The sequence below is a fragment of the Cebus imitator genome, unplaced genomic scaffold (assembly GCF_001604975.1).
Source record: "Cebus imitator isolate Cc_AM_T3 unplaced genomic scaffold, Cebus_imitator-1.0 Scaffold347, whole genome shotgun sequence".
Lineage (NCBI taxonomy): Eukaryota > Metazoa > Chordata > Mammalia > Primates > Cebidae > Cebus > Cebus imitator.
The window spans coordinates 473,746-497,144 of record NW_016107662.1 but is presented as its reverse complement, the minus strand read 5'-3'; the positions used below and the strand labels follow the sequence as shown (position 1 = coordinate 497,144).

At 33.9% G+C, this 23,399-nt stretch overlaps 1 protein-coding gene across 1 annotated transcript in view; it reads left to right on the top strand.

Annotated features, from left to right (window-relative positions):
* The window catches only part of ASPM (assembly factor for spindle microtubules), a 62,113-nt gene extending 38,714 nt beyond the window's left edge, over window positions 1-23,399 (top strand). Inside the window, exons 18-28 of the mRNA XM_017506052.2 lie at window positions 3,973-8,727; window positions 12,476-12,642; window positions 14,484-14,580; window positions 15,419-15,628; window positions 16,799-16,948; window positions 17,779-17,970; window positions 18,423-18,615; window positions 18,723-18,877; window positions 20,733-20,909; window positions 21,871-22,037; window positions 23,100-23,399. Coding sequence (XP_017361541.1) covers window positions 3,973-8,727; window positions 12,476-12,642; window positions 14,484-14,580; window positions 15,419-15,628; window positions 16,799-16,948; window positions 17,779-17,970; window positions 18,423-18,615; window positions 18,723-18,877; window positions 20,733-20,909; window positions 21,871-22,037; window positions 23,100-23,202 — 6,366 coding nt within the window. The 3' untranslated portion in view covers window positions 23,203-23,399. The remainder of the gene's footprint in view (window positions 1-3,972; window positions 8,728-12,475; window positions 12,643-14,483; window positions 14,581-15,418; window positions 15,629-16,798; window positions 16,949-17,778; window positions 17,971-18,422; window positions 18,616-18,722; window positions 18,878-20,732; window positions 20,910-21,870; window positions 22,038-23,099) is intronic.

The window sequence follows — 23,399 nt, the reverse complement described above, 5'->3', positions numbered from 1 at the left end:
AATCTCCTAGGCTCAAGCCATCTTCCCACCTCAGCCTCCCAAGTAACTGAGACTACAGGCATGTACCACAACACTCAACTAATTTTTATATTTTTTGTGGAGATGGGGTCTCGCTAAGTTGCCCAGGCTGGTCTCGCACTTCCAGGCTCAAGTGATCCTCTCACCTTGGCCTCTCAAAGTGCTAGTAGTACAGGTGTGAGCTACTGTACCTGGCCAGATTCTGTTTTTCAAATTTGTATAGTACTATTTGTCTTTGATGAGTTTTGGCAGTTTCTAATTTTCAAGGAATTGGCCTATTTCATCCAAGTTGTTGAATTTACATGTGTAAATTCAAAGTATGTCTTTAATATCCTTTTGATGCCTGGGGAGTCTGTAGCGATATTTCTTTTTTCTTCCTGATATTGATAATTTGTATCTTTTCTTTTCTTTGTCAGTCTTGCTAGAGTTTTAGTTCTCTTGATCTTTTCAGTGGACAACACTTTGGCTTCATGGGTCTCTGCTTGGTCTTTATTATTTCTTGTTTGATTAATTTTGCTTTTCTTTTATTAGTAGTATACTTTAAGTTCTGGGGTATGTGTGCAGAACATGCAGATTTGTTACATAGGTATACATGTGCCATGGTGGTTTGCTGCATCCATCTCCCTGTCATCTACATTAGGTATTTCTTCTAATGCTGTACCTCCCCTAGCCTCTCACTCCCTGCTACCCCTCTCCTATCTCCTCACCCCCTGACAGGCCCCAGTGTGTGATGTTCCCCTCCCTGTGTCCATGTGTTGTTCTCATTGTTCAACACCGACTTATGAGTGAGAACATGCAGTGTTTGGTTTTCTGTTCTTGTGCTTTTCTTTTTATAGTTTCTTTAAGTATAATCTTGACTAACTGATTTGAGTTCTTCTACTGTTAATGTAACCCAGTAATGGTATAAATTTTCTTCTAAGTACAGGTTTAGCCACATACTACAGATTTTAATATGGTATATTTTTGTTTTCATTTAGTTGAGATAGTTTTTAATTTTTCTTGAGTTTTTTTATGATTTAAAGTTTCAGAATATGTTATTTGCTTTCTAAGTGTTTAGAGATTTTCCTATTATTTTTCTGTTGGTTACTTTGTTCAATTCCATTATGACCAGAGCACAGACTGTGATTTCAGTTATTTCCTATTTGATAAAGTTCAGTTTATGACCCAGAATATGGTCTGTCACAGTCGGGGATTGTCGTATATGCAGGCCAAATTTGGCCTACTACATGTTTTTGTAAATAAAGTTTTTTAGAATATGGCCACAACTATTTGTTTATGTATTATTTGGGAGCTGTTTTTGTACTGCAATAGCAGAAATGACTTGCTTTGACAGAATTGGCCCACAAAGCTATTTGCTATCTTGGCTGTCATCTCCATTCTGCGATTGTGCCATACCAGTGAATTTTTATTTTGGTTAGTGTGTTTTTCAGTTCTACTATTCTCACTTGGTTCTTACTCATGTCTTTGATGTCTTTACTGAGATGTTTTATCTTTCCATTAGTTTCAACTTGTTGGGACATTTTTACTTTATCTGCTCTAAAGTCTTTGTCAGTTAATTCCAATTCCAGTATCTTTGTCATCTCATCATTGGCATCTGTTGATTGTCTTTTTCTGTGCAAGTTGAAATTTTTCTGTTATGTTGTATGACAAAATATTTTTTAATTGCATTCTGGAAATTTAATGTTATGAGACTCTATATTTTGTTTAAATCCTCTGGAGAATGTTGATATTTTAGTTTTAGCAGCTGATTCACCTGATTGGGTTCAGGCCACAAGTTCTCATCAGCCTTCCATGGGTGTAGCTTCAATGTCAGCTCCTTTTTGAAAGCCTTATAGTGATATTTGTGTCATATCAGTTTCATTATGTAACATCCAGTAGCCAGTCTATGAACTAGATTGTGATCTGTATCTTTTTCAGTTCTTAAAGTCTATAGCCTATGTGGTCTAGATTCACACTGTGCACAGCATGGTGATTAACTTAGAAATTCATAAACAACATTATCAGATTGTTTCCCTGAGCTCCCAAGTCCCTACAATCTCCCTAGTACCCTCTAGTTTCTTAGGGCTGCCTTGTTTCATCCTTTGACCAGAAAACTGAAGATTTATTTACACTGCTCTACTGCATTCTTTCCATGACTGTGACCATATCTCAGCACAGCAGGGCCAAGCAGAGAAACTTTTGTGAGAGGAAAAACAAAGTATGGTTACAGGTTATAGTTACTGGAAGAGATGAAGAATTGGGCTGTTAGTGCAATCAACCTACTACAGATATCTGTGGTAAAGTAGAGAGAACACTTGATTTTGGTGTAATAATCTAGATCCTAATATCAGTTATTTTTGTTTGCTGTGGGACTTTACAAAAAGTTTTATAACATGAGTGTTCCTTTAAGTGAAGAAAGAATGCCAACTTACTGTATTTTTGTGAGAATAAGTGAGAAAATTGCACGTAATGTGCTTCTTAGTAAAAGCTATTTATTTTTGAGAACTGTATGACAATGGTGAAAAAATTGCTATTGTAATAAGCAAAACTGTTAGGAGGGGAGATGAACTTATCTTCCATGTTATATATCAACATTAATTAACATTTCAGCAATGGGGTACTAATAGTAATTTAGAAAAGGTGATTATTAATGTATAGAGTCTGTACACACTGATTTTTCAATTTCGTAGTTTGAGGATTTTACATAGAAATATCTGTTGGGGGTGGGAGCTCAAAAGAAAAATAATGTCTGCATTTCCGAGTGCTATTTCTACTTTACTTTGCCCTATTTTAAAGCAGCTTAATACTTTATGTAGTTTGTCATTTTCAAAATATGTTTGTACAAATAAATTTAACTGTTGTTGGATAAATGTTTTAATCACTTGTGCATCTCTTTTTGGTAAGAGAAATAATATGTATACAGTCAAGTTCTTGTCAGGTTGAAAAGTACAAAGAAAACCTCAGGTAACTCTTAGTAGAGAAAGGCAATAAAACTTGTGGTAAAGGGATGCACATGTTCTCCTTAAGGCTCCTCACCCATGGGAAGTATGCTTAGGGCAGTCATAGCCGCAAGCAAACTCGATGCTGCTGTAGGAGACTGAGGTAGCCAGTCCCTATATTACTCTACTTTTATGTGAGAAAAAGTAAGATGTAATAGAGAACAACCTCTCCACGCCACCCCCAATATCTTAGCAATGTTTGGAATGTTTGTACAAAGGAATAGTCTTATTGCTAAAACATCTAGAGCTTTATTAGCCTGGGAACATTTTAGATACCAGCAACTGGAATTAGCTTGAGATTTTGTAGTTCATTTTGTTGAGCCAACATATTATCAGGTTAACCATTGTAACCATGGCTTTTCAAAAGACAAAAGTTTTGTCATTTCTCAAGACTTTCTAGAATTCTGCTTTTAAGCCATGTATTTATAGTTCCTAAATTTGGGAAAAGGAAGTAACTTTATTCTTAAAGAAAATAATGACTCTGAGAGTGATCTGGTTCATTTATTCCTAAATTCCTATATTAATATTATCAAGCCTGTAATGTGATGATGCAGGACACATCACATAAACAGTTTCTAGTCATTATAAGATAGCTTAGAAACCTTAAAATAAGGGGACCATATAAGGCCCAGAAATAAACTCATAGGAAATTACTTAGAATCAATAGATAACAAAGAATATTACAGTTTTATTTTGACTTTTGTTTCTAATATAACATAACCTTGCTTATGTTTCTTATAACTTTGGAATAGAAATGCAGTATATAAATATAATGAGGATTTGGATAGATTTTTGAATTGATAAATGTAAAAACTAAACTAAAAACAAAAGAAACAAATATCTTGCAAAAAATTATTAGTTTTCTAATTCAATGTGTTTATTTTTAAGCAGAATGTTAGAAAAATTGGTATTTCAAAACTGTTAAATATAGAAAGCTATGCCTATTTTACTATTTATCCTTTCTTACCTTTTCCAGGGATATTGGAGAAGATATTCTACTAGAAAAAGATTTCTGAAATTGAAATATTATTCGATCATCCTACAATCTAGAATAAGAATGATAATTGCTGTTACATGTTATAAACGATATCTTTGGGCTACAGTTACAATTCAGAGGCATTGGCGTGCTTATTTAAGAAGAAAACAAGATCAACAAAGATATGAAATGCTAAAATCATCATCTCTTGTAATCCAGGCTATGTTCAGAAGATGGAAGCGACGTAAAATGCAATTACAAGTAAAAGCCACGATAACATTGCAAAGAGCTTTTAGAGAATGGCATTCAAGGAAACGAGCTAAAGAAGAAAAATCTGCTGTTGTCATACAATCGTGGTATAGAATGCATAAACAATTACGGAAATATGTTTATGTTAGATCTTGTGTTGTTATCATTCAGAAAAGATTTCGGTGCTTTCAAGCCCAAAAGTTATATAAAAGAAGAAAAGAGTCCATACTAACTATCCAGAAGTACTACAGAGCATATCTGAAAGGAAAGATTGAGCGCACCAACTATTTACAGAAACGAGCTGCAGCCATTCAATTACAAACTGCTTTTAGGAGACTGAAAGCTCATAATTTACATAGACAAATTAGAGCTGCTTGTGTTATTCAGTCATATTGGAGAATGAGACAAGACAGAGTTCGATTTTTAAACCTTAAGAAGATTATTATCAAATTGCAGGCACACGTAAGAAAACATCAACAATTACAGAAATACAAGAAGATGAAGAAAGCAGCTGTTATAATTCAGACTCATTTCCAAGCTTACATTTTTGCAAGGAAAGTTCTAGCATCTTACCAGAAAACACGCTCTGCTGTCATTGTTCTACAGTCTGCATATAGAGGGATGCAAGCCAGGAAAATGTATATTCACATCCTCACATCTGTGATAAAGATTCAATCATATTATCGTGCTTATGTTTCTAAAAAGGAATTTTTGAGCTTAAAAAATGCCACAATAAAATTGCAGTCAATTGTTAAGATGAAACAAACACGTAAACAATATTTGCATTTAAGAGCAACTGCACTGTTTATCCAGCAATGTTACCGTTCCAAAAAACTGGCTGCACAAAAGAGAGAAGAGTATATGCAGATGCGGGAATCTTGTATCAAACTGCAAGCTTTTGTTAGAGGATACCTGGTCCGAAAGCAGATGAGGTTGCAAAGGAAAGCTGTTATTTCACTACAGTCTTATTTCAGAATGAGAAAGGCTCGGCAGTACTACCTGAAAATGTATAAAGCAGTTATTATCATTCAGAATTACTATCACTCATACAAAGCACAGGTTAATCAGAGGAAGAACTTTTTGCAGGTCAAAAAGGCAGCTACTTGCTTGCAAGCAGCTTACAGAGGTTATAAAGTACGCCAGCTAATCAAACAACAATCTATAGCTGCTGTTAAAATTCAGTCTGCTTTTAGAGGCTATAGTAAAAGGGTAAAATACCAATCTGTACTTCAATCTATTATAAAGATTCAGAGACGGTACAGGGCATACAAGACTCTTTATGCTATAAGAACACATTTTTTAAAGACAAAGGCTGCTGTGATTTTGCTCCAATCTGCTTATCGTGGCTGGAAGGTTCGGAAACAGATAAGAAGGGAACATCAAGCTGCAATGAAGATTCAGTCTGCTTTTAGAATGGCCAAGGCCCAGAAGCAGTTTAGATTGTTTAAAACAGCAGCATTAGTCATCCAGCAACATTTGAGAGCATGGACTGCAGGAAGGAAGCAACGTATGGAGTATATTGAACTCCGTCATTCAGTACTGATGCTTCAATCTATGTGGAAGGGAAAAACACTGAGAAAACAGCTTCAAAGGCAACATAAATGTGCTATCATCATACAGTCATACTATAGAATGCATGTGCAACAAAAGAAGTGGAAGATCATGAAAAAAGCTGCTCTTCTGATTCAAAAGTATTATAGGGCTTACAGTATTGGAAGAGAACAGCATTGTTTGTATTTGAAAACAAAAGCAGCTGTAGTAACTTTACAGTCAGCTTATCGTGGTATGAAAGTGAGAAAAAGAATAAAGGATTGCAACAAAGCAGCAATCGCTCTGCAGTCTAACTACAGAGCTTACAAAACCAAGAAGAAATATGCAGCCTATAGAGCTTCAGCTATTATAATTCAGAGATGGTATAGAGGTATTAAAATTACAAACCATCACTATAAGGAGTATCATAATTTGAAGAAGACAGCAATTAAAATCCAAGCTGTTTATAGAGGTATTAGAGTTAGAAGACATATTCAACACATGCACCGGGCAGCCACTTTTATTAAAGCCATGTTTAAAATGCATCTGTCAAGAATAAGATACCATACAATGAGAAAAGCAACTATAGTTATTCAAGTAAGATATAGAGCATATTATCAAGGTAAAATGCAGCGTGAAAATTACCTGAAAATTTTGAAAGCTGTTAATGTCCTTCAGGCAAACTTTAGAGGAGTAAGAGTGAGACACACTCTAAGAAAGTTGCAGATTGCAGCAATACTCATTCAGTCAAACTACAGAAGGTATAGACAGCAAACATATTTTAATAAGTTAAAGAAAATAACAAAAACAGTACAGCAAAGATACCGGGCAGTGAAGGAAAGAAACATACAATTTCAAAGGTATAACAAACTGAGGCATTCTGTAATACACATTCAGGCTATTTTTAGGGGAATGAAAGCTAGAAGACATTTAAAAACGATGCATATAGCTGCAACCCTCATTCAGAGGAGATTCAGAACTCTAATGATGAGAAGAAGATTTCTGTCTCTCAAGAAAACTGCCATTTGGATTCAGAGAAAATATCGGACACATCTTTGTACAAAGCATCACTTACAGTTCCTTCGATTACAAAATGCAGCTATTAAAATCCAGTCATCATACAGAAAATGGATGATAAGGAAAAAGATGCGAGAGATGCATAGGGCTGCTACTTTCATCCAGGCTACTTTCAGAATGCACAGAGTACATATGAGATATCAGGCTTTGAAACAGGCCTCCGTTGTGATCCAGCAGCAATACCAAGCAAACAGAGCTGCAAAACTGCAGAGGCAGCATTATCTCAGACAAAGACACTCTGCTGTGATCCTTCAGGCTGCATTCAGGGGCAGGAAAACTAGAAGACATTTGAAGAGTATGCATTCCTCTGCAATCCTTATTCAGAGTAGGTTTAGATCATTACTGGTGAGGAGAAGATTCATTTCCCTCAAAAAAGCTGCTATTTTTATTCAGAGGAAATATCGAGCCACCATTTGTGCCAAACATAAATTGCACCAATTCTTGCAGTTACGAAAGGCAGCCATTACAATACAGTCATCTTACCGAAGACTGATGGTCAAGAAGAAGTTACAAGAAATGCATAGGGCTGCAGTTCTCATCCAGGCTACTTTCAGGATGCACAGAACATATATTACATTTCAGACTTGGAAACATGCCTCAATTCTAATTCAGCAACATTATCGAACATATAGAGCTTCAAAATTGCAAAGAGAAAATTATACCAAACAATGGCATTCTGCTGTGATTATTCAGGCTGCATATAGAGGAATGAAAGCAAGACAACTTTTAAGGGAAAAACACAAAGCTGCTATCATAATACAAAGCACATACAGAATGTATAGGCAGTATTGTTTATACCAAAATCTTCAGTGGGCTACAAAAATCATACAAGAAAAATATAGAGCTAATAAAAAGAAACACAAAGCACTTCAACACAATGAACTTAAGAAAGCAGAGACTTGTGCTCAGGCAAGTTTTCAGGACATGAACATAAAAAAACTGATTCAGGAACAGCACCAGACTTCCATTATTATTCAGAAGCATTGTAATGCCTTTAAAATAAAGAAGCATTATCTCCACCTTAGAGCACCAGTAGTTTCTATTCAAAGATACAGAAAACTAACTGCAGTGCATACCCAAGCAGTTATTTGTATACAGTCTTATTACAGAGGCTTTAAAGTACGAAGGGATATCCAAAATATGCACCTGGCTGCCACACGAATTCAGTCATTCTATCGAATGTACAGGGCCAAAGCTGATTATCAAACAAAGAAAACTGCCATTGTGGTTATACAGAATTATTATAGGTTGTATATTAGAGTAAAAACAGAAAGAAAAACTTTTTTAGCAGTTCAGAAATCTGTACGAACTATTCAGGCTGCTTTTAGAGGCATGAAAGTTAGACAAAAATTGAAAAACTTATCCCAGGAAAAGATGGCAGCTATTGTGAACCGGTCTGCTCTCTACTGTTACAGAAGTAAAGCTCAATATGAAGCTGTTGGAAGTGAGGGTGTTATAATTCAAGAGTGGTATAAAGCTTCTTGTCTTGCTTGTTCACAGGAAGCAGAGTATCATTCTCAAAGTAGGGCTGCAGTAACCATTCAAAAAGCTTTTCGTAGAATGATCACAAGAAAACTGGAAACACAGAAATGTGCTGCCCTACGGATTCAGTTCTTCCTTCAGATGGCTGTGTATCGGAGAAGATTTGTTCAGCAGAAAAGAGCTGCTGTCACTTTACAGCATTATTTTAGGACGTGGCAAACCAGAAAACAGTTTTTACTTTATAGAAAAGCAGCAGTGGTTTTACAAAATCACTACAGAGCATTTCTGTCTGGAAAACATCAAAGACAAGTTTACTTACAGATCAGAAGCAGTGTTATCATTATTCAAGCTAGAACCAAAGGATTTATACAGAAACGGAAGTTTCAGAAAATTAAAAATAGCACCATAAAAATTCAGGTATTTCTCTATTTAAATATAAAACTTTCAGTCTTTGTTTTGACCAGTGTTTGTTAGAATGTATAAAATGAGCTTAAGCAGGTCATAAAGAGTAATACTTAGTTGAGGTGACCATTTATTTTCCAAAGTGGAACATTTTTGAGAGTGGGAAATGGCACCAATAGGTCAGCCAAGACAACACAGAACTGGGATTGTTCTGGCCATGGTCACCCTACCCTGTGTCGTGCATTTCAGTATCTGTTAACTGTAGCACTCTTCAAAGAATTTTGAGAAAATGGGAGCTCTATATTTGGAAAAGTTATTTCTTTAAGTAGAAAATATAAGCTAAGATGAAGTATTATTTGGCATAATATAGGCAAAATAGAGTAACTTCGTTCCTCTAATCTGTTAACTAGAGATGCCTGCTGCTTAGCCTACTAGACATACTTTATTCCAAGTATTTAGTAGTTTTGGCTTCCAAAGCACTTTTATATTATTTTGTTTCATCTATTTGCCAAATGTGTGAGGAACGTACAGTATTAATCTGTTTTAAAATATGAGGGAGATGATATAGGTTAAGTACCTTGGCCAGTGTTGCACAGAGGCAGATCCAGGAACTGAATCTAAGTACTTGAGCTATTTCTGTTCTACTTGCAAAAACCTGGGCTTTAACCCAGATGTGATATGTTCATATCTTGCTGGATTACTGTTAAGTTTAGAAATAAATATTTAGTTCAAGAAATGTCAAGTGCTAGAAATGTGCCAAACATGGTAGTGGGTGTTATAAATAGACAATGAGTGAGATATACTTAGTTGCTGTCCTCAAGGAACTTAATTGAACAAAGAAGTGTAATTATAATACAACATGAGAAGTGTATGTTTCAGGAAACACAGAATGGGAAATTAAACTAGTCTCTGTGGTCAGAGGCTTCTCAGAATGAGTAACATTTAAATTGAAATGTTACGCTGAAGCATGAATTGGAAGTAGAATGCCAAGTAAAATGTATAGAACATTCCAATTGCAAGAGATAACATGGAAAAATCCAAAAACTAGAAACAATAAAAAGTGATATGGGACCAGATTGGCAATAGAGGGAATAAGATTGTGGATAGACCTTTAGGACAGAAAAAAGTTTAGTCTTTATGCTCTAGACAAAGAGAAGTTCTAGAGGACTTTAAGCGGCAGAAGACCACAGTCATTTTTATTTAAAAAAAAAAAAAAAATTACCCCCGCAGGAACATGGAAGATAGATTGGAAAAGGAGCAACACTAGAAGCAGGTAGACCAAATGAAAGATAGGCAGTAAGCCAGGTGAGAAAGAGTTATAGTTTGGCGTAGATTTGTGACGGTGGGATTGTCAGTTGATATTATTTAGAACATAAACAAGGAGACAGACCATGTTGATGGCTTAAGTGACTCTTCAGAGTGACTCTCTCACACCCTGACATAGGGAATAATGAGAGAAGGGTAGGTTTTGAGATTGATGATGAATTCAGTTTGGGGTACATAAGGTCTGAAGTACCTAGCAGATAACCCCCTTGCAATATATCTAGTAAGGCAGTTGACTGTGTTTAGATAAACACAGTCAGGAATTCAGGAGAGCAATGTGAATTTTAGAATTTGATTTGTACATTGTTGGCATACACTGATAATTAAAGTTGTGGGAATAATGAGATCACCAAGGAACAACACATGAAATGAGTGAATGAAGAGGGCCTGGAACATGAGCCCTGAAAAACTTCAAAATTCACAGACATTGACAAGAGAAGCCAGCAAGGTGTTAAGAGGGAAAGAAGAAAGCTAAGAGATATAGTACCAAAAAACTAAGGTTTGAAAGAGGAAAGGTGTGTTCAAATTCCAAATGCTACTGAGAAGTTCAGAATTGAAAGGTGTTTATGGGATGTATTAGTTATGGTTCTATTCACCTGAAATGATTGAATAGCCAAAATAACAATCTTAAAAACATTTCTTGTTTTTATCTTACATAATTACATAATAAAATTGTATTTTACACATGTAATTTTTAGCATATGCCAGTGGTCTCAAACTTTACTGCATGTTGGAATCATCTGGAATTTAAAAAAATATTCCTACCTTTAGATATTCTAATTGGTATAGGAAGCAACCAAGTAGGTGTGGGATTTTTTAAAAGCTCTCCATGTGACTGATAAGCAGCGAAGTTTGGGAACCACTGAGATGTGGTATACATTACTGAATACTTGTGTGTGTGTGTGTGTGTGTGTGTGTGTGTGTGTGTGAACTTCTCGGTAGCATTTGGAATTTGAGCACACTTTGTTTCCTCTCAACCCTCGGTTTCTTGATCCCATAATCTCTTAGCTGTTTTCTTTCCCTCTTAACACCATGTTGGCTTCTCTGGTCAATGTCTATAAATTTTGATGTTTTTCAGGGCAATATATATGTGTGTGTGTGTGTGTGTGTGTAAATACATATATGTATATATATAATTTTCTCATTAAAACTTTGTTTTAATGGGTCTCAAAATTCTGTGGCAGATTTTTGGTCAAGTTGTTTTCATTAGAAAGTATGGATTTGTAAAACTAATTACTTAAAACTGCCACAAGAAAAACAAAAACACCAAAGTGGTCCGTAAAACATTCTCCTTTCCTCCTGAAGATTTTATGATGCATTGTTATCATTAACCAGTCTTTTACTGTTACAATTAAATGGCCAGTTGAAACAAACAGTTCTGAGATGTTCTACCACTGATTAAGTCTAGGGTGGCAGGTATTAGGGATACACAAAAATAATGTATTCAGGTTTATGTAGAAACCACATACAATATACTCTGAATGAGCTAAGGATATCTCAGAGTAGTTTTGACCACGTGTAATTATTGTATTATCAACTGAATTGAGAACCTAATCTTGTTATAAGTTGGGCCAGTAGTATTTGTTGTAGAGATGTTGGAGTCAAATAGACTTGGGTTCAAATCTTGACTTTATCATTTAACAGCTATATGCTAGCAAGTTCTTCTGAATCTCAATTTCGGGTTTTCCCCCCTTTGTTTTTTAATAAAATAGATAACCATTTCACCAGATATTTATAAATATTAAGTAAGACAACTCTGCCACTTATTAACCTGTGTGACATCAACAAGTTATTCAATTTCTCTAGGCTTTGATTTTCTCATCTCTAAATTAGGGATAATAGTATTATCTACCCCTGTTATTATAAGGACTAATCTTTTTAGTGCTTAGTTCAGTAAGTTGTCACCGTCATGTAAACTTTTAGTCTGCCTGAAGGTTATCAAAATCAGAAAGTCTGACAGTCCTATCACAGGAGCTCTCAGGATTCTTCTGCAGGCTGAACATAAAACCCAAAATGAACGTGGAATGGAAAGAATGCCTTTTTCTCCCCAGAACCTGGAGTAGGTCAATGTGTTCATTTTCATTTTTGTTCTTCCAAATGGATTGAGGTGATGAGGACAATACACATAATCTGGCTTTCTAGACTTAGACTTGTCTGTCTTATAATTTATAAATATTGGTTAGGGTTTTGTTAGGCTGGGCTGGCAGCCAGCCATAGGGTATACATGATAAAGCACATAATAGGTGTTCACTGTAGTAAGAACCACTGTTCTCAGAGTATTCACTAGTGTCAGAGTCCAAAAGAATCATGATATGACTATATTCATGCAATTTATTTTTGTCTGCATTACCTTATATTAACTGTCTTTATACTGATTAATCTTATTTACAAAAAAAAAAGACAACTCATTGTATACTTGTCATATTTATGTATTTAATAGGCTGTGTGGAGGAGATATAGAGCCAAGAAATCTTTATGTAAAGTGAAAGCTGCCTGCAAGATTCAAGCCTGGTATAGGTGTTGGAGAGCACACAAAGAATATCTAGCTATATTAAAAGCTGTTAAAATTATTCAAGGTTGCTTCTATACCAAACTAGAGAGAACACGGTAATGTATCATAATTCTATGGAGAGTGTAAGAGTATTTGTGTGTGATAGCTAAGTCCTTATATAAATTAACACGCTTATTGATTTTTCCTTTAAATATTCATTATGCTTAATTTATATGGTTGATTTTGTTGGTATTCTCTTTATTAAGGACACAAAATATATCTCTTGTACTGTCTTGCTTTTTTGAGATAGAACATAGCCTTTGTAACTAATATAATCTAAAAATATTTACTTATACTTGATTAATTCAGGTTCATAAGGATTAGAGAAAGGACAGAGGGGTAGGAAGTGAATAAAATCATCTAGTTAAGACTCGCTTTTCTCAGTCGTGCTTTGGTCCATTTTGTTGGGTGACTTAGCTACTGGATAAATTTGTTTTCTTATTCATTCCTTTTTTCTTTGAATTTTATATTATTCCTCATACTCTTTGTCATTAATGATGAAGACCCTGATTACCAATCTATCTATGCTCATTGTATTTTCCTATTCCTAGCTCATTTCTTACAATCAAATTTTTAGGAACTGTTACCAGATCATCTTTTTTTAAGTTCACAGTATAAGAATTTTTCTTCACCTCCCAAAATTGATGAATTATTGCGTCAATGATGGTTTTCAAGATGGTTTAGGAAAGCACACTAGTGTGAGAGGAATTTTTGGGTCAAGTCCATGAGTAGAAGCAGGGTTTAACATATAAAATTGATCTCATGAAGATAGAAAGTAGAATATTGGTTACCAGAGGCCTGGTTAGGGAGAGGGGAGAGGTGGATAAAGACAGGCTGGTTAATGGGTACAAAAATACAGTAAGACGGAATAAGATTTACTGTGTGGTAGCACAATAGGGCAACTATCGTTAACGATAATTTATAGTATATTTCAAAATAACTAGAGGAATAGAATTAGAAGTTTCCTAATACAAGGAAATGATAAATGTTTGAGGTGATTGATCTCCCAGTTATTCTGAGTTGATCATTGTTCATATGTATGCTTTAGTCAAAATATCACATGTACCCCATAAATATTTACAACTACTATGTATCCGTAAAAATAAAAATTAAAAAACATATAAAGATACAGTTACTACTGTCAGCTATTAAGGACCAGTATCTAATTTTCGTGTAACAAACGCTGAATTTTTCTCAATGGCATTCTGTCTTGTTTTCTAAGAAACATAGCAGCAGCACAAGCTAATTATACTTTTTCCACATTATCAAGAACAGTGCAAAAAACCTATCCATTCTGACATTTTATCTCTTAGCATTATATTGATCCCCAAAATTTAATCTCTGGCACTCAGAGTTTTTAAATTTTTCTCCAATTCTGTTTACAAAATATCTCTACTTAAATATTTTGATGATACCCATCCTTCATTTCAAATGAAAGAGAAGTACCTGCTGCCCCTTGTACTCTCCACATTCTGTTCTTGACCACCTCCTGTCTGCTCAAAGGCTCACTTGCAATACAGACTCAGATCTTATATTGTACCATTATTTCTACCATTCTCCCCTTTATCTAGGTTTTATCTAGATCTGCATGACCATACTTTCTTTTGATCCTGTTCAAAATTCTGTGCCATATTATAGAATTTCGTATTTCTTACCCACTGGAATATTGCCAATTGTAAAACTTCTTTGTGTGTGTGTGTGTGTGTGTGTGTGTGTGTGTGTGTGTGTATTCTGATTGCTAGAACTTGACTATGAATTATACTTCCCACTTTATTTTTATTCTGTCATTACCTTTCTTATATTTTACTCTTCTAATATTTTAAAGGGGGAAAACAATAAATACTCATTGAATAAGTTAAAAGTAATTTGAAATTGCTTTCCAATAACTACTTTTTAGGTTTTTGAATGTGAGAGCATCAGCAATTATCATTCAGAGAAAATGGAGAGCTATACTTTCTGCAAAAATAGGTCATGAACACTTCTTAATGATACAAGTAGGTATTAAAAATTCACTTGCAAATAACTACTTTAGGAAATAAAAACCAAAAAGAATGTTTTATATTTTTTAATTTTTAAAAAATCCTTCACTGAAAAAAAATGTTTTTAAGATCTTAGTATACATTTATTTCACACACATATTGTAGTCAATTAAAAATTATATTCACCCATAAAAATACTATTTGCTAGTTTTTAAAAACATACCTGTACAGGTATACCTTGTTTTATTGCTTTACAGATATGGCATTTTTTATAAATTGAAGATTTATAAAAATCTTCATGGTGCTTTACAGATATGGCATTTTTTTTATAAATTGAAGATTTGTGTCAACCCTGTATTGAGGTTGACCAAGTCTATTGGCGCCATATTTCCAGTATCATGTGTTCACTTTGTGGCTCTGTGTCTCATTTTGTTAATTCTCACAGAATGTTAGGTAATTGAGGAATCTAAGGTGTGCTGGTGGTATGCTATGTTTTTTCAAGCTACAGACAGCTTCTGTCATAGCTATTTATGATCACTGTGCTCTTTGTATTGTAGCTAGCATTTTTATTAAGTGTATTTGTCCTGTAATGTTAGTTCTTTTCCCTCTCACAATGAAAAGTATCAAGAGGATGAGGGAAAGAGCACCAGGTGTCTGTTGACCCTTGGCTTACGCCTTCATTTTGGCTATAGACCTATGTGAGTGTAGAAATAATGCTTCATCACCTTTTCATATCTATGAAACATAACATTCTTAAACTATAAATCATAATTATGAAATTCATTAACTTCTAGTGGTTTAGAAATCTTTTTATTTATATCTATTAATGTTACTTATAAATTTTTCTTTATAGAGACATCGAGCTGCTTGTTTGATCCAAGCACATTTTAGAGGATATAAAGGAAGGCAAGTCTTTCTTCGGCAGAAATCTGCTGCCTTGACTATACAAAAATATATACGAGCCAGGGAGGCTGGAAGACGTGAAAGGATAAAATACATTGAATTAAAAAAATCTACAGTTATTCTACAAGCATTAGTGCGTGGTTGGCTAGTACGAAAAAGAGTAAGTATTTTCAAGTAGCATATCTCAGTCTTATAAAGTGAAAGGACTTAATGTTAAATCGTGTTAAGAAACTTTGGATTTTAGAGAATAATTTTAGAACGAATATGATCATTAATTTGAATTCATTCAGCTGCTATAAAAGTATGTGACAAGAGCACTGACCTTCAGATTTTCGTTCTGTGATCCTAGTCCTATTTCTTACAGATGTTCACCACCACAGACACAAAATAAAATTTTCTTTTGTAATGAGTCTTAACAAAGGAACTGAAAATATGAGAGAGAAGCTCCATAAGTGAAAGAGGTTAATTGGTCAACCTCAATACAGGGTTGACACAAATCTTCAATTTATAAAAAAATGCCATATCTGTAAAGCACCATGAAGATTTTTATAAATCTTCAATTTATAAAAAATGCCGTATCTGTAAAGCAATAAAACAAGGTATACCTGTACAGGTATGTTTTTAAAAACTAGCAAATAGTATTAACCACCACCAAGCAACTTTTGAGGTATTGCAACCAGCATTCCTGTGACAGCTTCCATGTCTTCAGCAAGAGAGAATTCTTTTTAGGGAGTCATGACATTTAAGCTTACAATATGTGAAGTACTGGCATCGACAAAGTAATTTGATTTGAAGTTAGATAGAAAAAAATTTTGTATTGTGTTCATTAAACATCAAGTGGAAGTCTGAAGCCTAACAGCGACTGTAGAAAGCATCTTCTGCAGAGTCTTATGCTGGAGTTACACTGTATTATTTAATATTAAAGAAGTTAGTTCACATAATTTTTTCTGATTTAATGTCCCCATTTCCAAGAGTTCTGCTTGGAATTCTGTAACTTTTTTTGAGTTTAATATTTATACCCTTCTCTAATCATAAGTATGTTGCAAACCTTAACTCACTGTTATAGGGCAGTCTGGTTAAATTAGATGCTATGGTTATTTAGTAAGGTACCCAAAATATAATTTTGCTTTTTACCTGCTGAATTATACTATTGGAAATATTGTATAATAAAATATTGTAATTACTTTGAATTACAATATAAGTAATTGTAATAATTAAAAATTAATTATTCTTGCTAGTTTATATAATTTGATGTTGAGGTTATACAAAAACACTCATTGATTAACTTAGGAGGCAGATATTTGAATATGCTTTGTTTTTTCGCCTTCAGATTTTAGAACAGAGAGCCAAAATTCGGCTTCTTCACTTCACTGCAGCTGCATATTATCACCTGAAGGCTCTTAGAATTCAAAGAGCCTATAAACTTTACCTGGCTCTGAAGAATGCTAACAAGCAGGTTAATTCAGTCATCTGTATTCAGGTTTGCTTCTTCTCTGGAATAAAACTATAGGATATAACTTTTCCTGTTAGAAATTTTTGATATGTAGTAAACACTTTCTAATGCCTTATCTAATAGCTGTTAGGATGATTCGAAGGTTAGAAATAGATTAATGTTTTATGGCACAGTAATAAAGTTGTGAATTATTGCCTGATGTAATTGTACTCATTTGCATTCCTGCCAGCAAAGTCTTGAGAGTACCCTGTTTCTCTACATGCTTTCCAACATAAAGTATCAGACGACTTTCTGATTTTTGCCATTCTCATGAATGGCATCTTATTTTTGTTTGGATTTACTTGATTGCTAGCAATTCTAAATTATATTCTATGTTGGTTATTCAAGTCCTTATCTGTGTGCTTTTTTTTAAATAATTTTTGCATATACTCTGCTCATTTTTCTGTTGGATGTTCTTTTTTATTATAATTTATAGGAGTTCTTTATATATTTTGAAGAAGAATTCTATTTGTGTATATACGTTAACATGCATTTACATATAAAATATTTAGTGAAAAAAATTACAGAATAATTCATGCAATTTGGTAGAATTTATATAAACTGTAAAACAAAGACAATGCTGTACAGGATTAAATATACTCCCTTGTGTGTGCATGCACACACACACACACCCCCACCCAACATGGACTGGAAGGGTTTTTGTACCAAATGGAGTGGGAAAGAAATGCCTCTGGGGAAAGATGAAAGATTTCTTCACAGACTGTTTTCTTCCATTTATGTATAAATGTATATTTGTATTAATTTTTTTTTAAATACCTTAAGTAGAAATGAAAAACAAAAGTCTATCTTTTAAACAGAGATGGTTTCGAGCAAGATTACAACAAAAGAGATTTATTCAGAAATGTCATAGCATCAAAAAGATTGAGCATGAAGGTCAAGAACGTCTGAGCCAGCAAAATAGGGCTGCATCAGTAATACAGAAAGCGGTGCGCCATTTTCTCCTTCGTAAAAAACAGGAAAAATTTACTAGTGGAATCATTAAATTTCAGGTAATTGAAACTTGTATAGTTTTAGTTCAAAACTTTAGATTGCAATTCATCTACATGATATCTGACACTATAAAAACATAGTCACCATTTTAAAAAGCCAGTAAAATAACTCATAAACACTACAATACTATAATTTCATTGCTAAGATCTTTATTTTCAAATGCTCTAGAGAATGTTTATAATGAAGAAGTGTAAAAGTATTTTAATATTTTGAATAGATTTAGACATTATTTGGTCAATAAATGCTGCCCAGTTCACATACAGGAATATTATATGTATTTCTTTTTTGGAAAATTGATTTTGCTATTTATTTGAACTTGAGATTTTAATTAAAACGTATCTGATTATGTCATACAAATTTACTGAAAATGTTTACGTTGTGAAAATAGATGTAGATATAAATAGAAAACATTGGCTGTAGTCTTAAAATTACTCTGTTTTATCTCTTTAAGGCATTATGGAGAGGCTATTCTTGGAGAAAGAATAATGATTGTACAAAAATTAAAGCTATACGACTAAGTCTTCAAGTTGTTAATAGGGAGATTCGAGAAGAAAACAAACTCTACAGAAGAACTGCACTTGCACTCCACTATCTTTTGACATATAAGCACCTTTCTGCCATTCTTGAGGCTGTAAAGCACCTAGGTTAGTTTGTGTTAACATGTTTAAAGAATGTTGTAATAGTACATTGTTAACAAAAACTTCATTTTGTTGCTGTGAATTTACCTGTGTCTTATTTTTTTTTCTTTCAGAGGTAGTTACTAGATTGTCTCCACTTTGTTGTGAGAACATGGCCCAGAGTGGAGCAATTTCTAAAATATTTCTTTTGATCCGGAGTTGTAATCGTAGTGTTCCTTGTATGGAAGTCATCAGATATGCTGTGCAAGTGTTGCTTAATGTAGCTAAGGTAGTTTTTCATTTTACTAATGAGATATTCATTGGTCAACAATAAGACCCTGCAAATTAAGCTTATGTTTACTCATCACTAGGGCTTAGATCTCTAAATTAAAATTCATTTATGTGCAAGAGTCTTAGGGTGAAAAAATGTTTATTAACATAACTGTAGATTTAAGTACTAATTTTTGTATTATTTTATTTCATCAGTCTTTATAATATTAAAAACAATGATGACTAAAAGTTATTAAGTACTTACTACATGCTAGTATTTTTCTTTTCTTTCTTTTTTTTTTTTTTTTTTTGATTCTTTTTTTTTTTTTTTTTTTTTTTTTTTTTTTTTTTTTTTTTTTTTGAGACAGAGTCTCACTCTGTCGTGCAGGCTGGAGTGCAGTGGTGCCATCTCCACTCGCTGCAACCTCTGCCTCCCAGGTTCAAGCAATTCTCTTACCTCAGCCTCCCGAGTAGCTGGTATCACAAGTGCGTGCCACCATGCTCAGCTAATTTTTTGTATTTTTTTTTTTAGTAGAGACAGGGTTTCACCGTGCTGGCCAGGCTGGTCTCAAACTCCTGACCTTGTGATCCACCCACCTTGGCCTCCCAAAGTGCTGGGATTACGGGTGTGAGCCATCATGCCTGGCCCCATGCTAGTATTTTTCTTGCATTGTTTAATCCTAATGATAATCCTCTAAAGTAGTTCATATTATTATTCCCATTTTATAGAGAAAGAATATAATAATTATAGAAGTTAGGTTCATCCCCGAAGACCTGACTGTGATAAATGGTAGAGTTGCATTACAATTGATGCAATACAATATCTCCTGTATTATGTCAAACAGTATTACCTCATTATAAGTATGTGTAGCCAAGCATGAGAAAGAAAAATATTACTATAACTTATTCTGTAACTATTAATCTGTATCAGAATTTGTCTTTTGGCTTTGGACTGGTAGCTGATATCTATTCCAAACTATGTTGTGTGCAACCAAAGGTTGAAAGATTTCTCTTTCCTACCCAACCTTTCAATGACAACTCAAAGCACTTTACCCAATATTTTTATTTTGAGAGGCAGTGGTTAAGAACACAGATCTGAGCCCAAACTGCTTGAGTTTGAATCCCTGCTCAGCAGTTTATTATAGGTTACTTGGCTTCTCTGTACTTTATTTTCCTCAACTACAAAATGAGTATAGTAACAGTACTCAAAACGTTATTTTGAGGACTGAGTTAATACACATGAATACATAAACATGCCATACGAACTGTTAGCTATGTAGTTTTGTTATTTTTATCTTAGTATCATTATTTGTTACCATGCAAATTTCGCTATGAATCTAATAATACAATTAGATAAATGAGACATGGAAAATATATCCTAGACTTATTAGTATCAAATTTAATTTGTTTTATTTTTCAGCAAGCTCTTCTTCCTTTCAAGGAGCATGTAATAGAATAACTAACTAGATCCTGCCTTTATCATTAACTTACCTATGATTAATGAGATACCACAGATAAGTTATCTTTTTCCTGAGAGAATCTTACTAAAATCTTACTAAAAATAAAAGTTTGCTTTTATTGACTTCAAGATGTTTTGTTTTCAGAGGTTTTAAATTTTATTTATTTTACATGAAACTTTAGAATTAGAGGGAAAAGATTAAAATAAAATGTGAATACACATATGTGACAGATCCATAAATGATAGTATCAAAGCTGTTTCACAAAGTCCTTTGCACTTGCTGCAGGTGGTCCAACAATTTGGCTATAAGTATGGATTTTTGTTTTTTGGTTTTTTTGTTTGAGTTGTTGGTTAAGTATGCAACTTTTGAATATGTGTTTATTACAACTTTTAATTTCATTCTGTTCTCTTCAAGTATGAGAAAACAACCTCAGCAGTTTATGATGTAGAAAATTGTGTCGATACACTGTTGGAGCTTTTGCAGATGTACCGAGAAAAGCCTGGTAATAAAGTTGCAGACAAAAGTGGAAGCATTTTCACAAAAACTTGTTGTTTGTTGGCTACTTTATTGAAGACAACAAATAGAGCCTCCGTAAGTATTAATCAGTTACATTTCTTTAAGATTATTTTTCTGTAGTCTTAAGTCTATGACTTTTATAGTTTTCCTTTAGTAATCACCACTCTAAAATAGGATTTTATGTGTGTTCAGACCTGTTTTCTGCACTGATAAAATGAGTTCAGGATATATGTATGAGTTGTTTCCTTCTGACATGTTAAAGAAACTGAATTCTAAAAATACAATTTATTACAGCCATATAAGTAACCATTTCCCATTTACTGGAGAGAAAAGTTTCCTAGCAAGATAGAAAACCATATATGTATGACTTCTTATGCTCCTGTTGTAACCATAATTGTATTTCAAGCTTTTCTACGGCAAGACCTCTGAGTCATTCTTTTTAGGTGTCACAGTTAACATAAGGGAAGCCATAGGCCATGATTGGACTGTGGCCTTTATCCTGATAACAGTGGGAACCACTGCAGGGTTTTAAGCAAGGGAATTATATTTTCCAATTTAAATTTTAACAACACTAGCTTCTGACTGAAGAATGAATTTTGGAGCATATATGTGGATATAGGGAGACCATTAAGGAAGGCGGCAAGTGTCGGTATGTAGTGGTCTAGCCAAGAGAATGTGCTTGCCTTAGGATTGTGTCACTGAGAGATAAGTAGAAGACTTTGGAAACTTTGCAGAGGTAAACTTTTCAAGACTTGGTAACTGGATATGATAGATATGTTGACTTGACTATATTCCTTCTTGTATTCAGTGTGGAGTTAAGTATGCAACTTTTGAATATTTATCTTTATGATTGCCTTGCAAATTAGCTCGTAATTTAAATCAATCTACCTGCCAACTTGGCGAGGTTTCTTCTTGATTATTCAAAGCTAATAGTTTACTGCATGATTTTTATTTATTATGTTTGATTTTGCTAGTCTAAAAGAGATGTAATTTTAATTCTTATTACTTTTTAGTAACTGTACATTTTATTTTGTAGGATGTACGAAGTAGGTCCAAAGTTGTCGACCGTATTTACAGTCTCTACAAACTCACAGCTTGTAAACATAAAGTGAATACTGGAAGATTACTTTACAAGCAAAAGGATTATTCTATAAGCATTCCTTTTATCCCAGAAACACCTGTAAGGACCAGAACAGTTTCAAGGTAAGCAGTTAAATATAGTCTATAAATTTGTGTCACTGTTCATTCATTTAACAGATATTTATTCAGCACTTACCATAAACAAGATGTGCTTGACAATGGAGAAACAACAAATGAATAAAAATGAAATGTTTGGTAATTTTAATGGAGGCAATCTTGGTAAATAATGAAATAACATTACACTAGCATGCTGGGCAATTTCAAATGCTCATTTTACATTTGCAATTATTGGCAAAAAGTAAAGTCAGCTTGGTTGTGTAATTTTTTTAGTAATATGCAGCTGTATAGGTATGGAGAAGGCAGATATTTTGACTCAATTTGAAATCCAAGTAGAATTTTTCAGACTAGTTTGGTAGGAGAGAAAGACAACAGTTAATGGCATTGGCAAAGGTTGTGGTAATATTGATGCACCTGAGCTAGATACACAAGAAAGTAAGAAGAGCATTCTGGTGGATGTTGGGTATGTGTTGAAGCCAAGTGAATTGGAGATCTCAGTTTGGCAGAAGAGCTGGTTCAGTGACTATTAGAGCAGATGACATGGGTGAATCAGAAACGGTGGTTGGAGAATGGAAGTCTCAAATTAAGATTTTAGTGGTGGCACACTTTCTGATGATGACAAAGTCTAGTATGTGATCATATGAAAAGAGATTGGTTAAGGTAGAATTGAAAGAAAGTGTGGCAAAAATGGAATTGGTTGTTGGCTTTTTGGCCACATACATGTGTCTGTTGCTGAGAACTGTGACAGGAGGTAAGAGGAGACCAAGAACCAGGTTTACAAGGAACAAGACACTGAGAGTTTACTCAATAACCAAAAGGCAGTGGTCAAGCTAAATAGCATCAGCTTCAAAGAAGTCAGCATTATTTTTTAGAAAGGATGGAGAGAAATAGTCTGGAACTAGTGATGGGCAATAATGTGAAGTTCTCACCTCTTTGAGCAGTTTGTAAGAGAAATGATGTGTTCAGCAGTAGCCACAATTCAGTGAAGACAAAAAAGGTGTAAGTAACGCTTAAGAACTTTATTAATGCCAGAGTTGTTTTTTTGTTTTGTTTTGTTTTTTTAAACAGACTTAAACCAGATTGGGTTTTGAGAAGAGATAACCTGGAAGAAATCACAAATCCCCTGCAAGCTATTCAAATGGTGATGGATACGCTTGGCATTCCTTATTAGTAAATGTAAATATTTTCCTATGTATAGTGTAAAGAAACATTAAAGCTAATCATGAGTATATAAAGTGATTTTTGCTCTCTGTGTATAGCTTTTAACATCTGACTTTGTATTTAAAAAAAAAAACTGTTCATTACATTCTTCATTCTTTTATTATTTATAGCATTATGCATGTAACAAACTAATATGTCATAAGATGA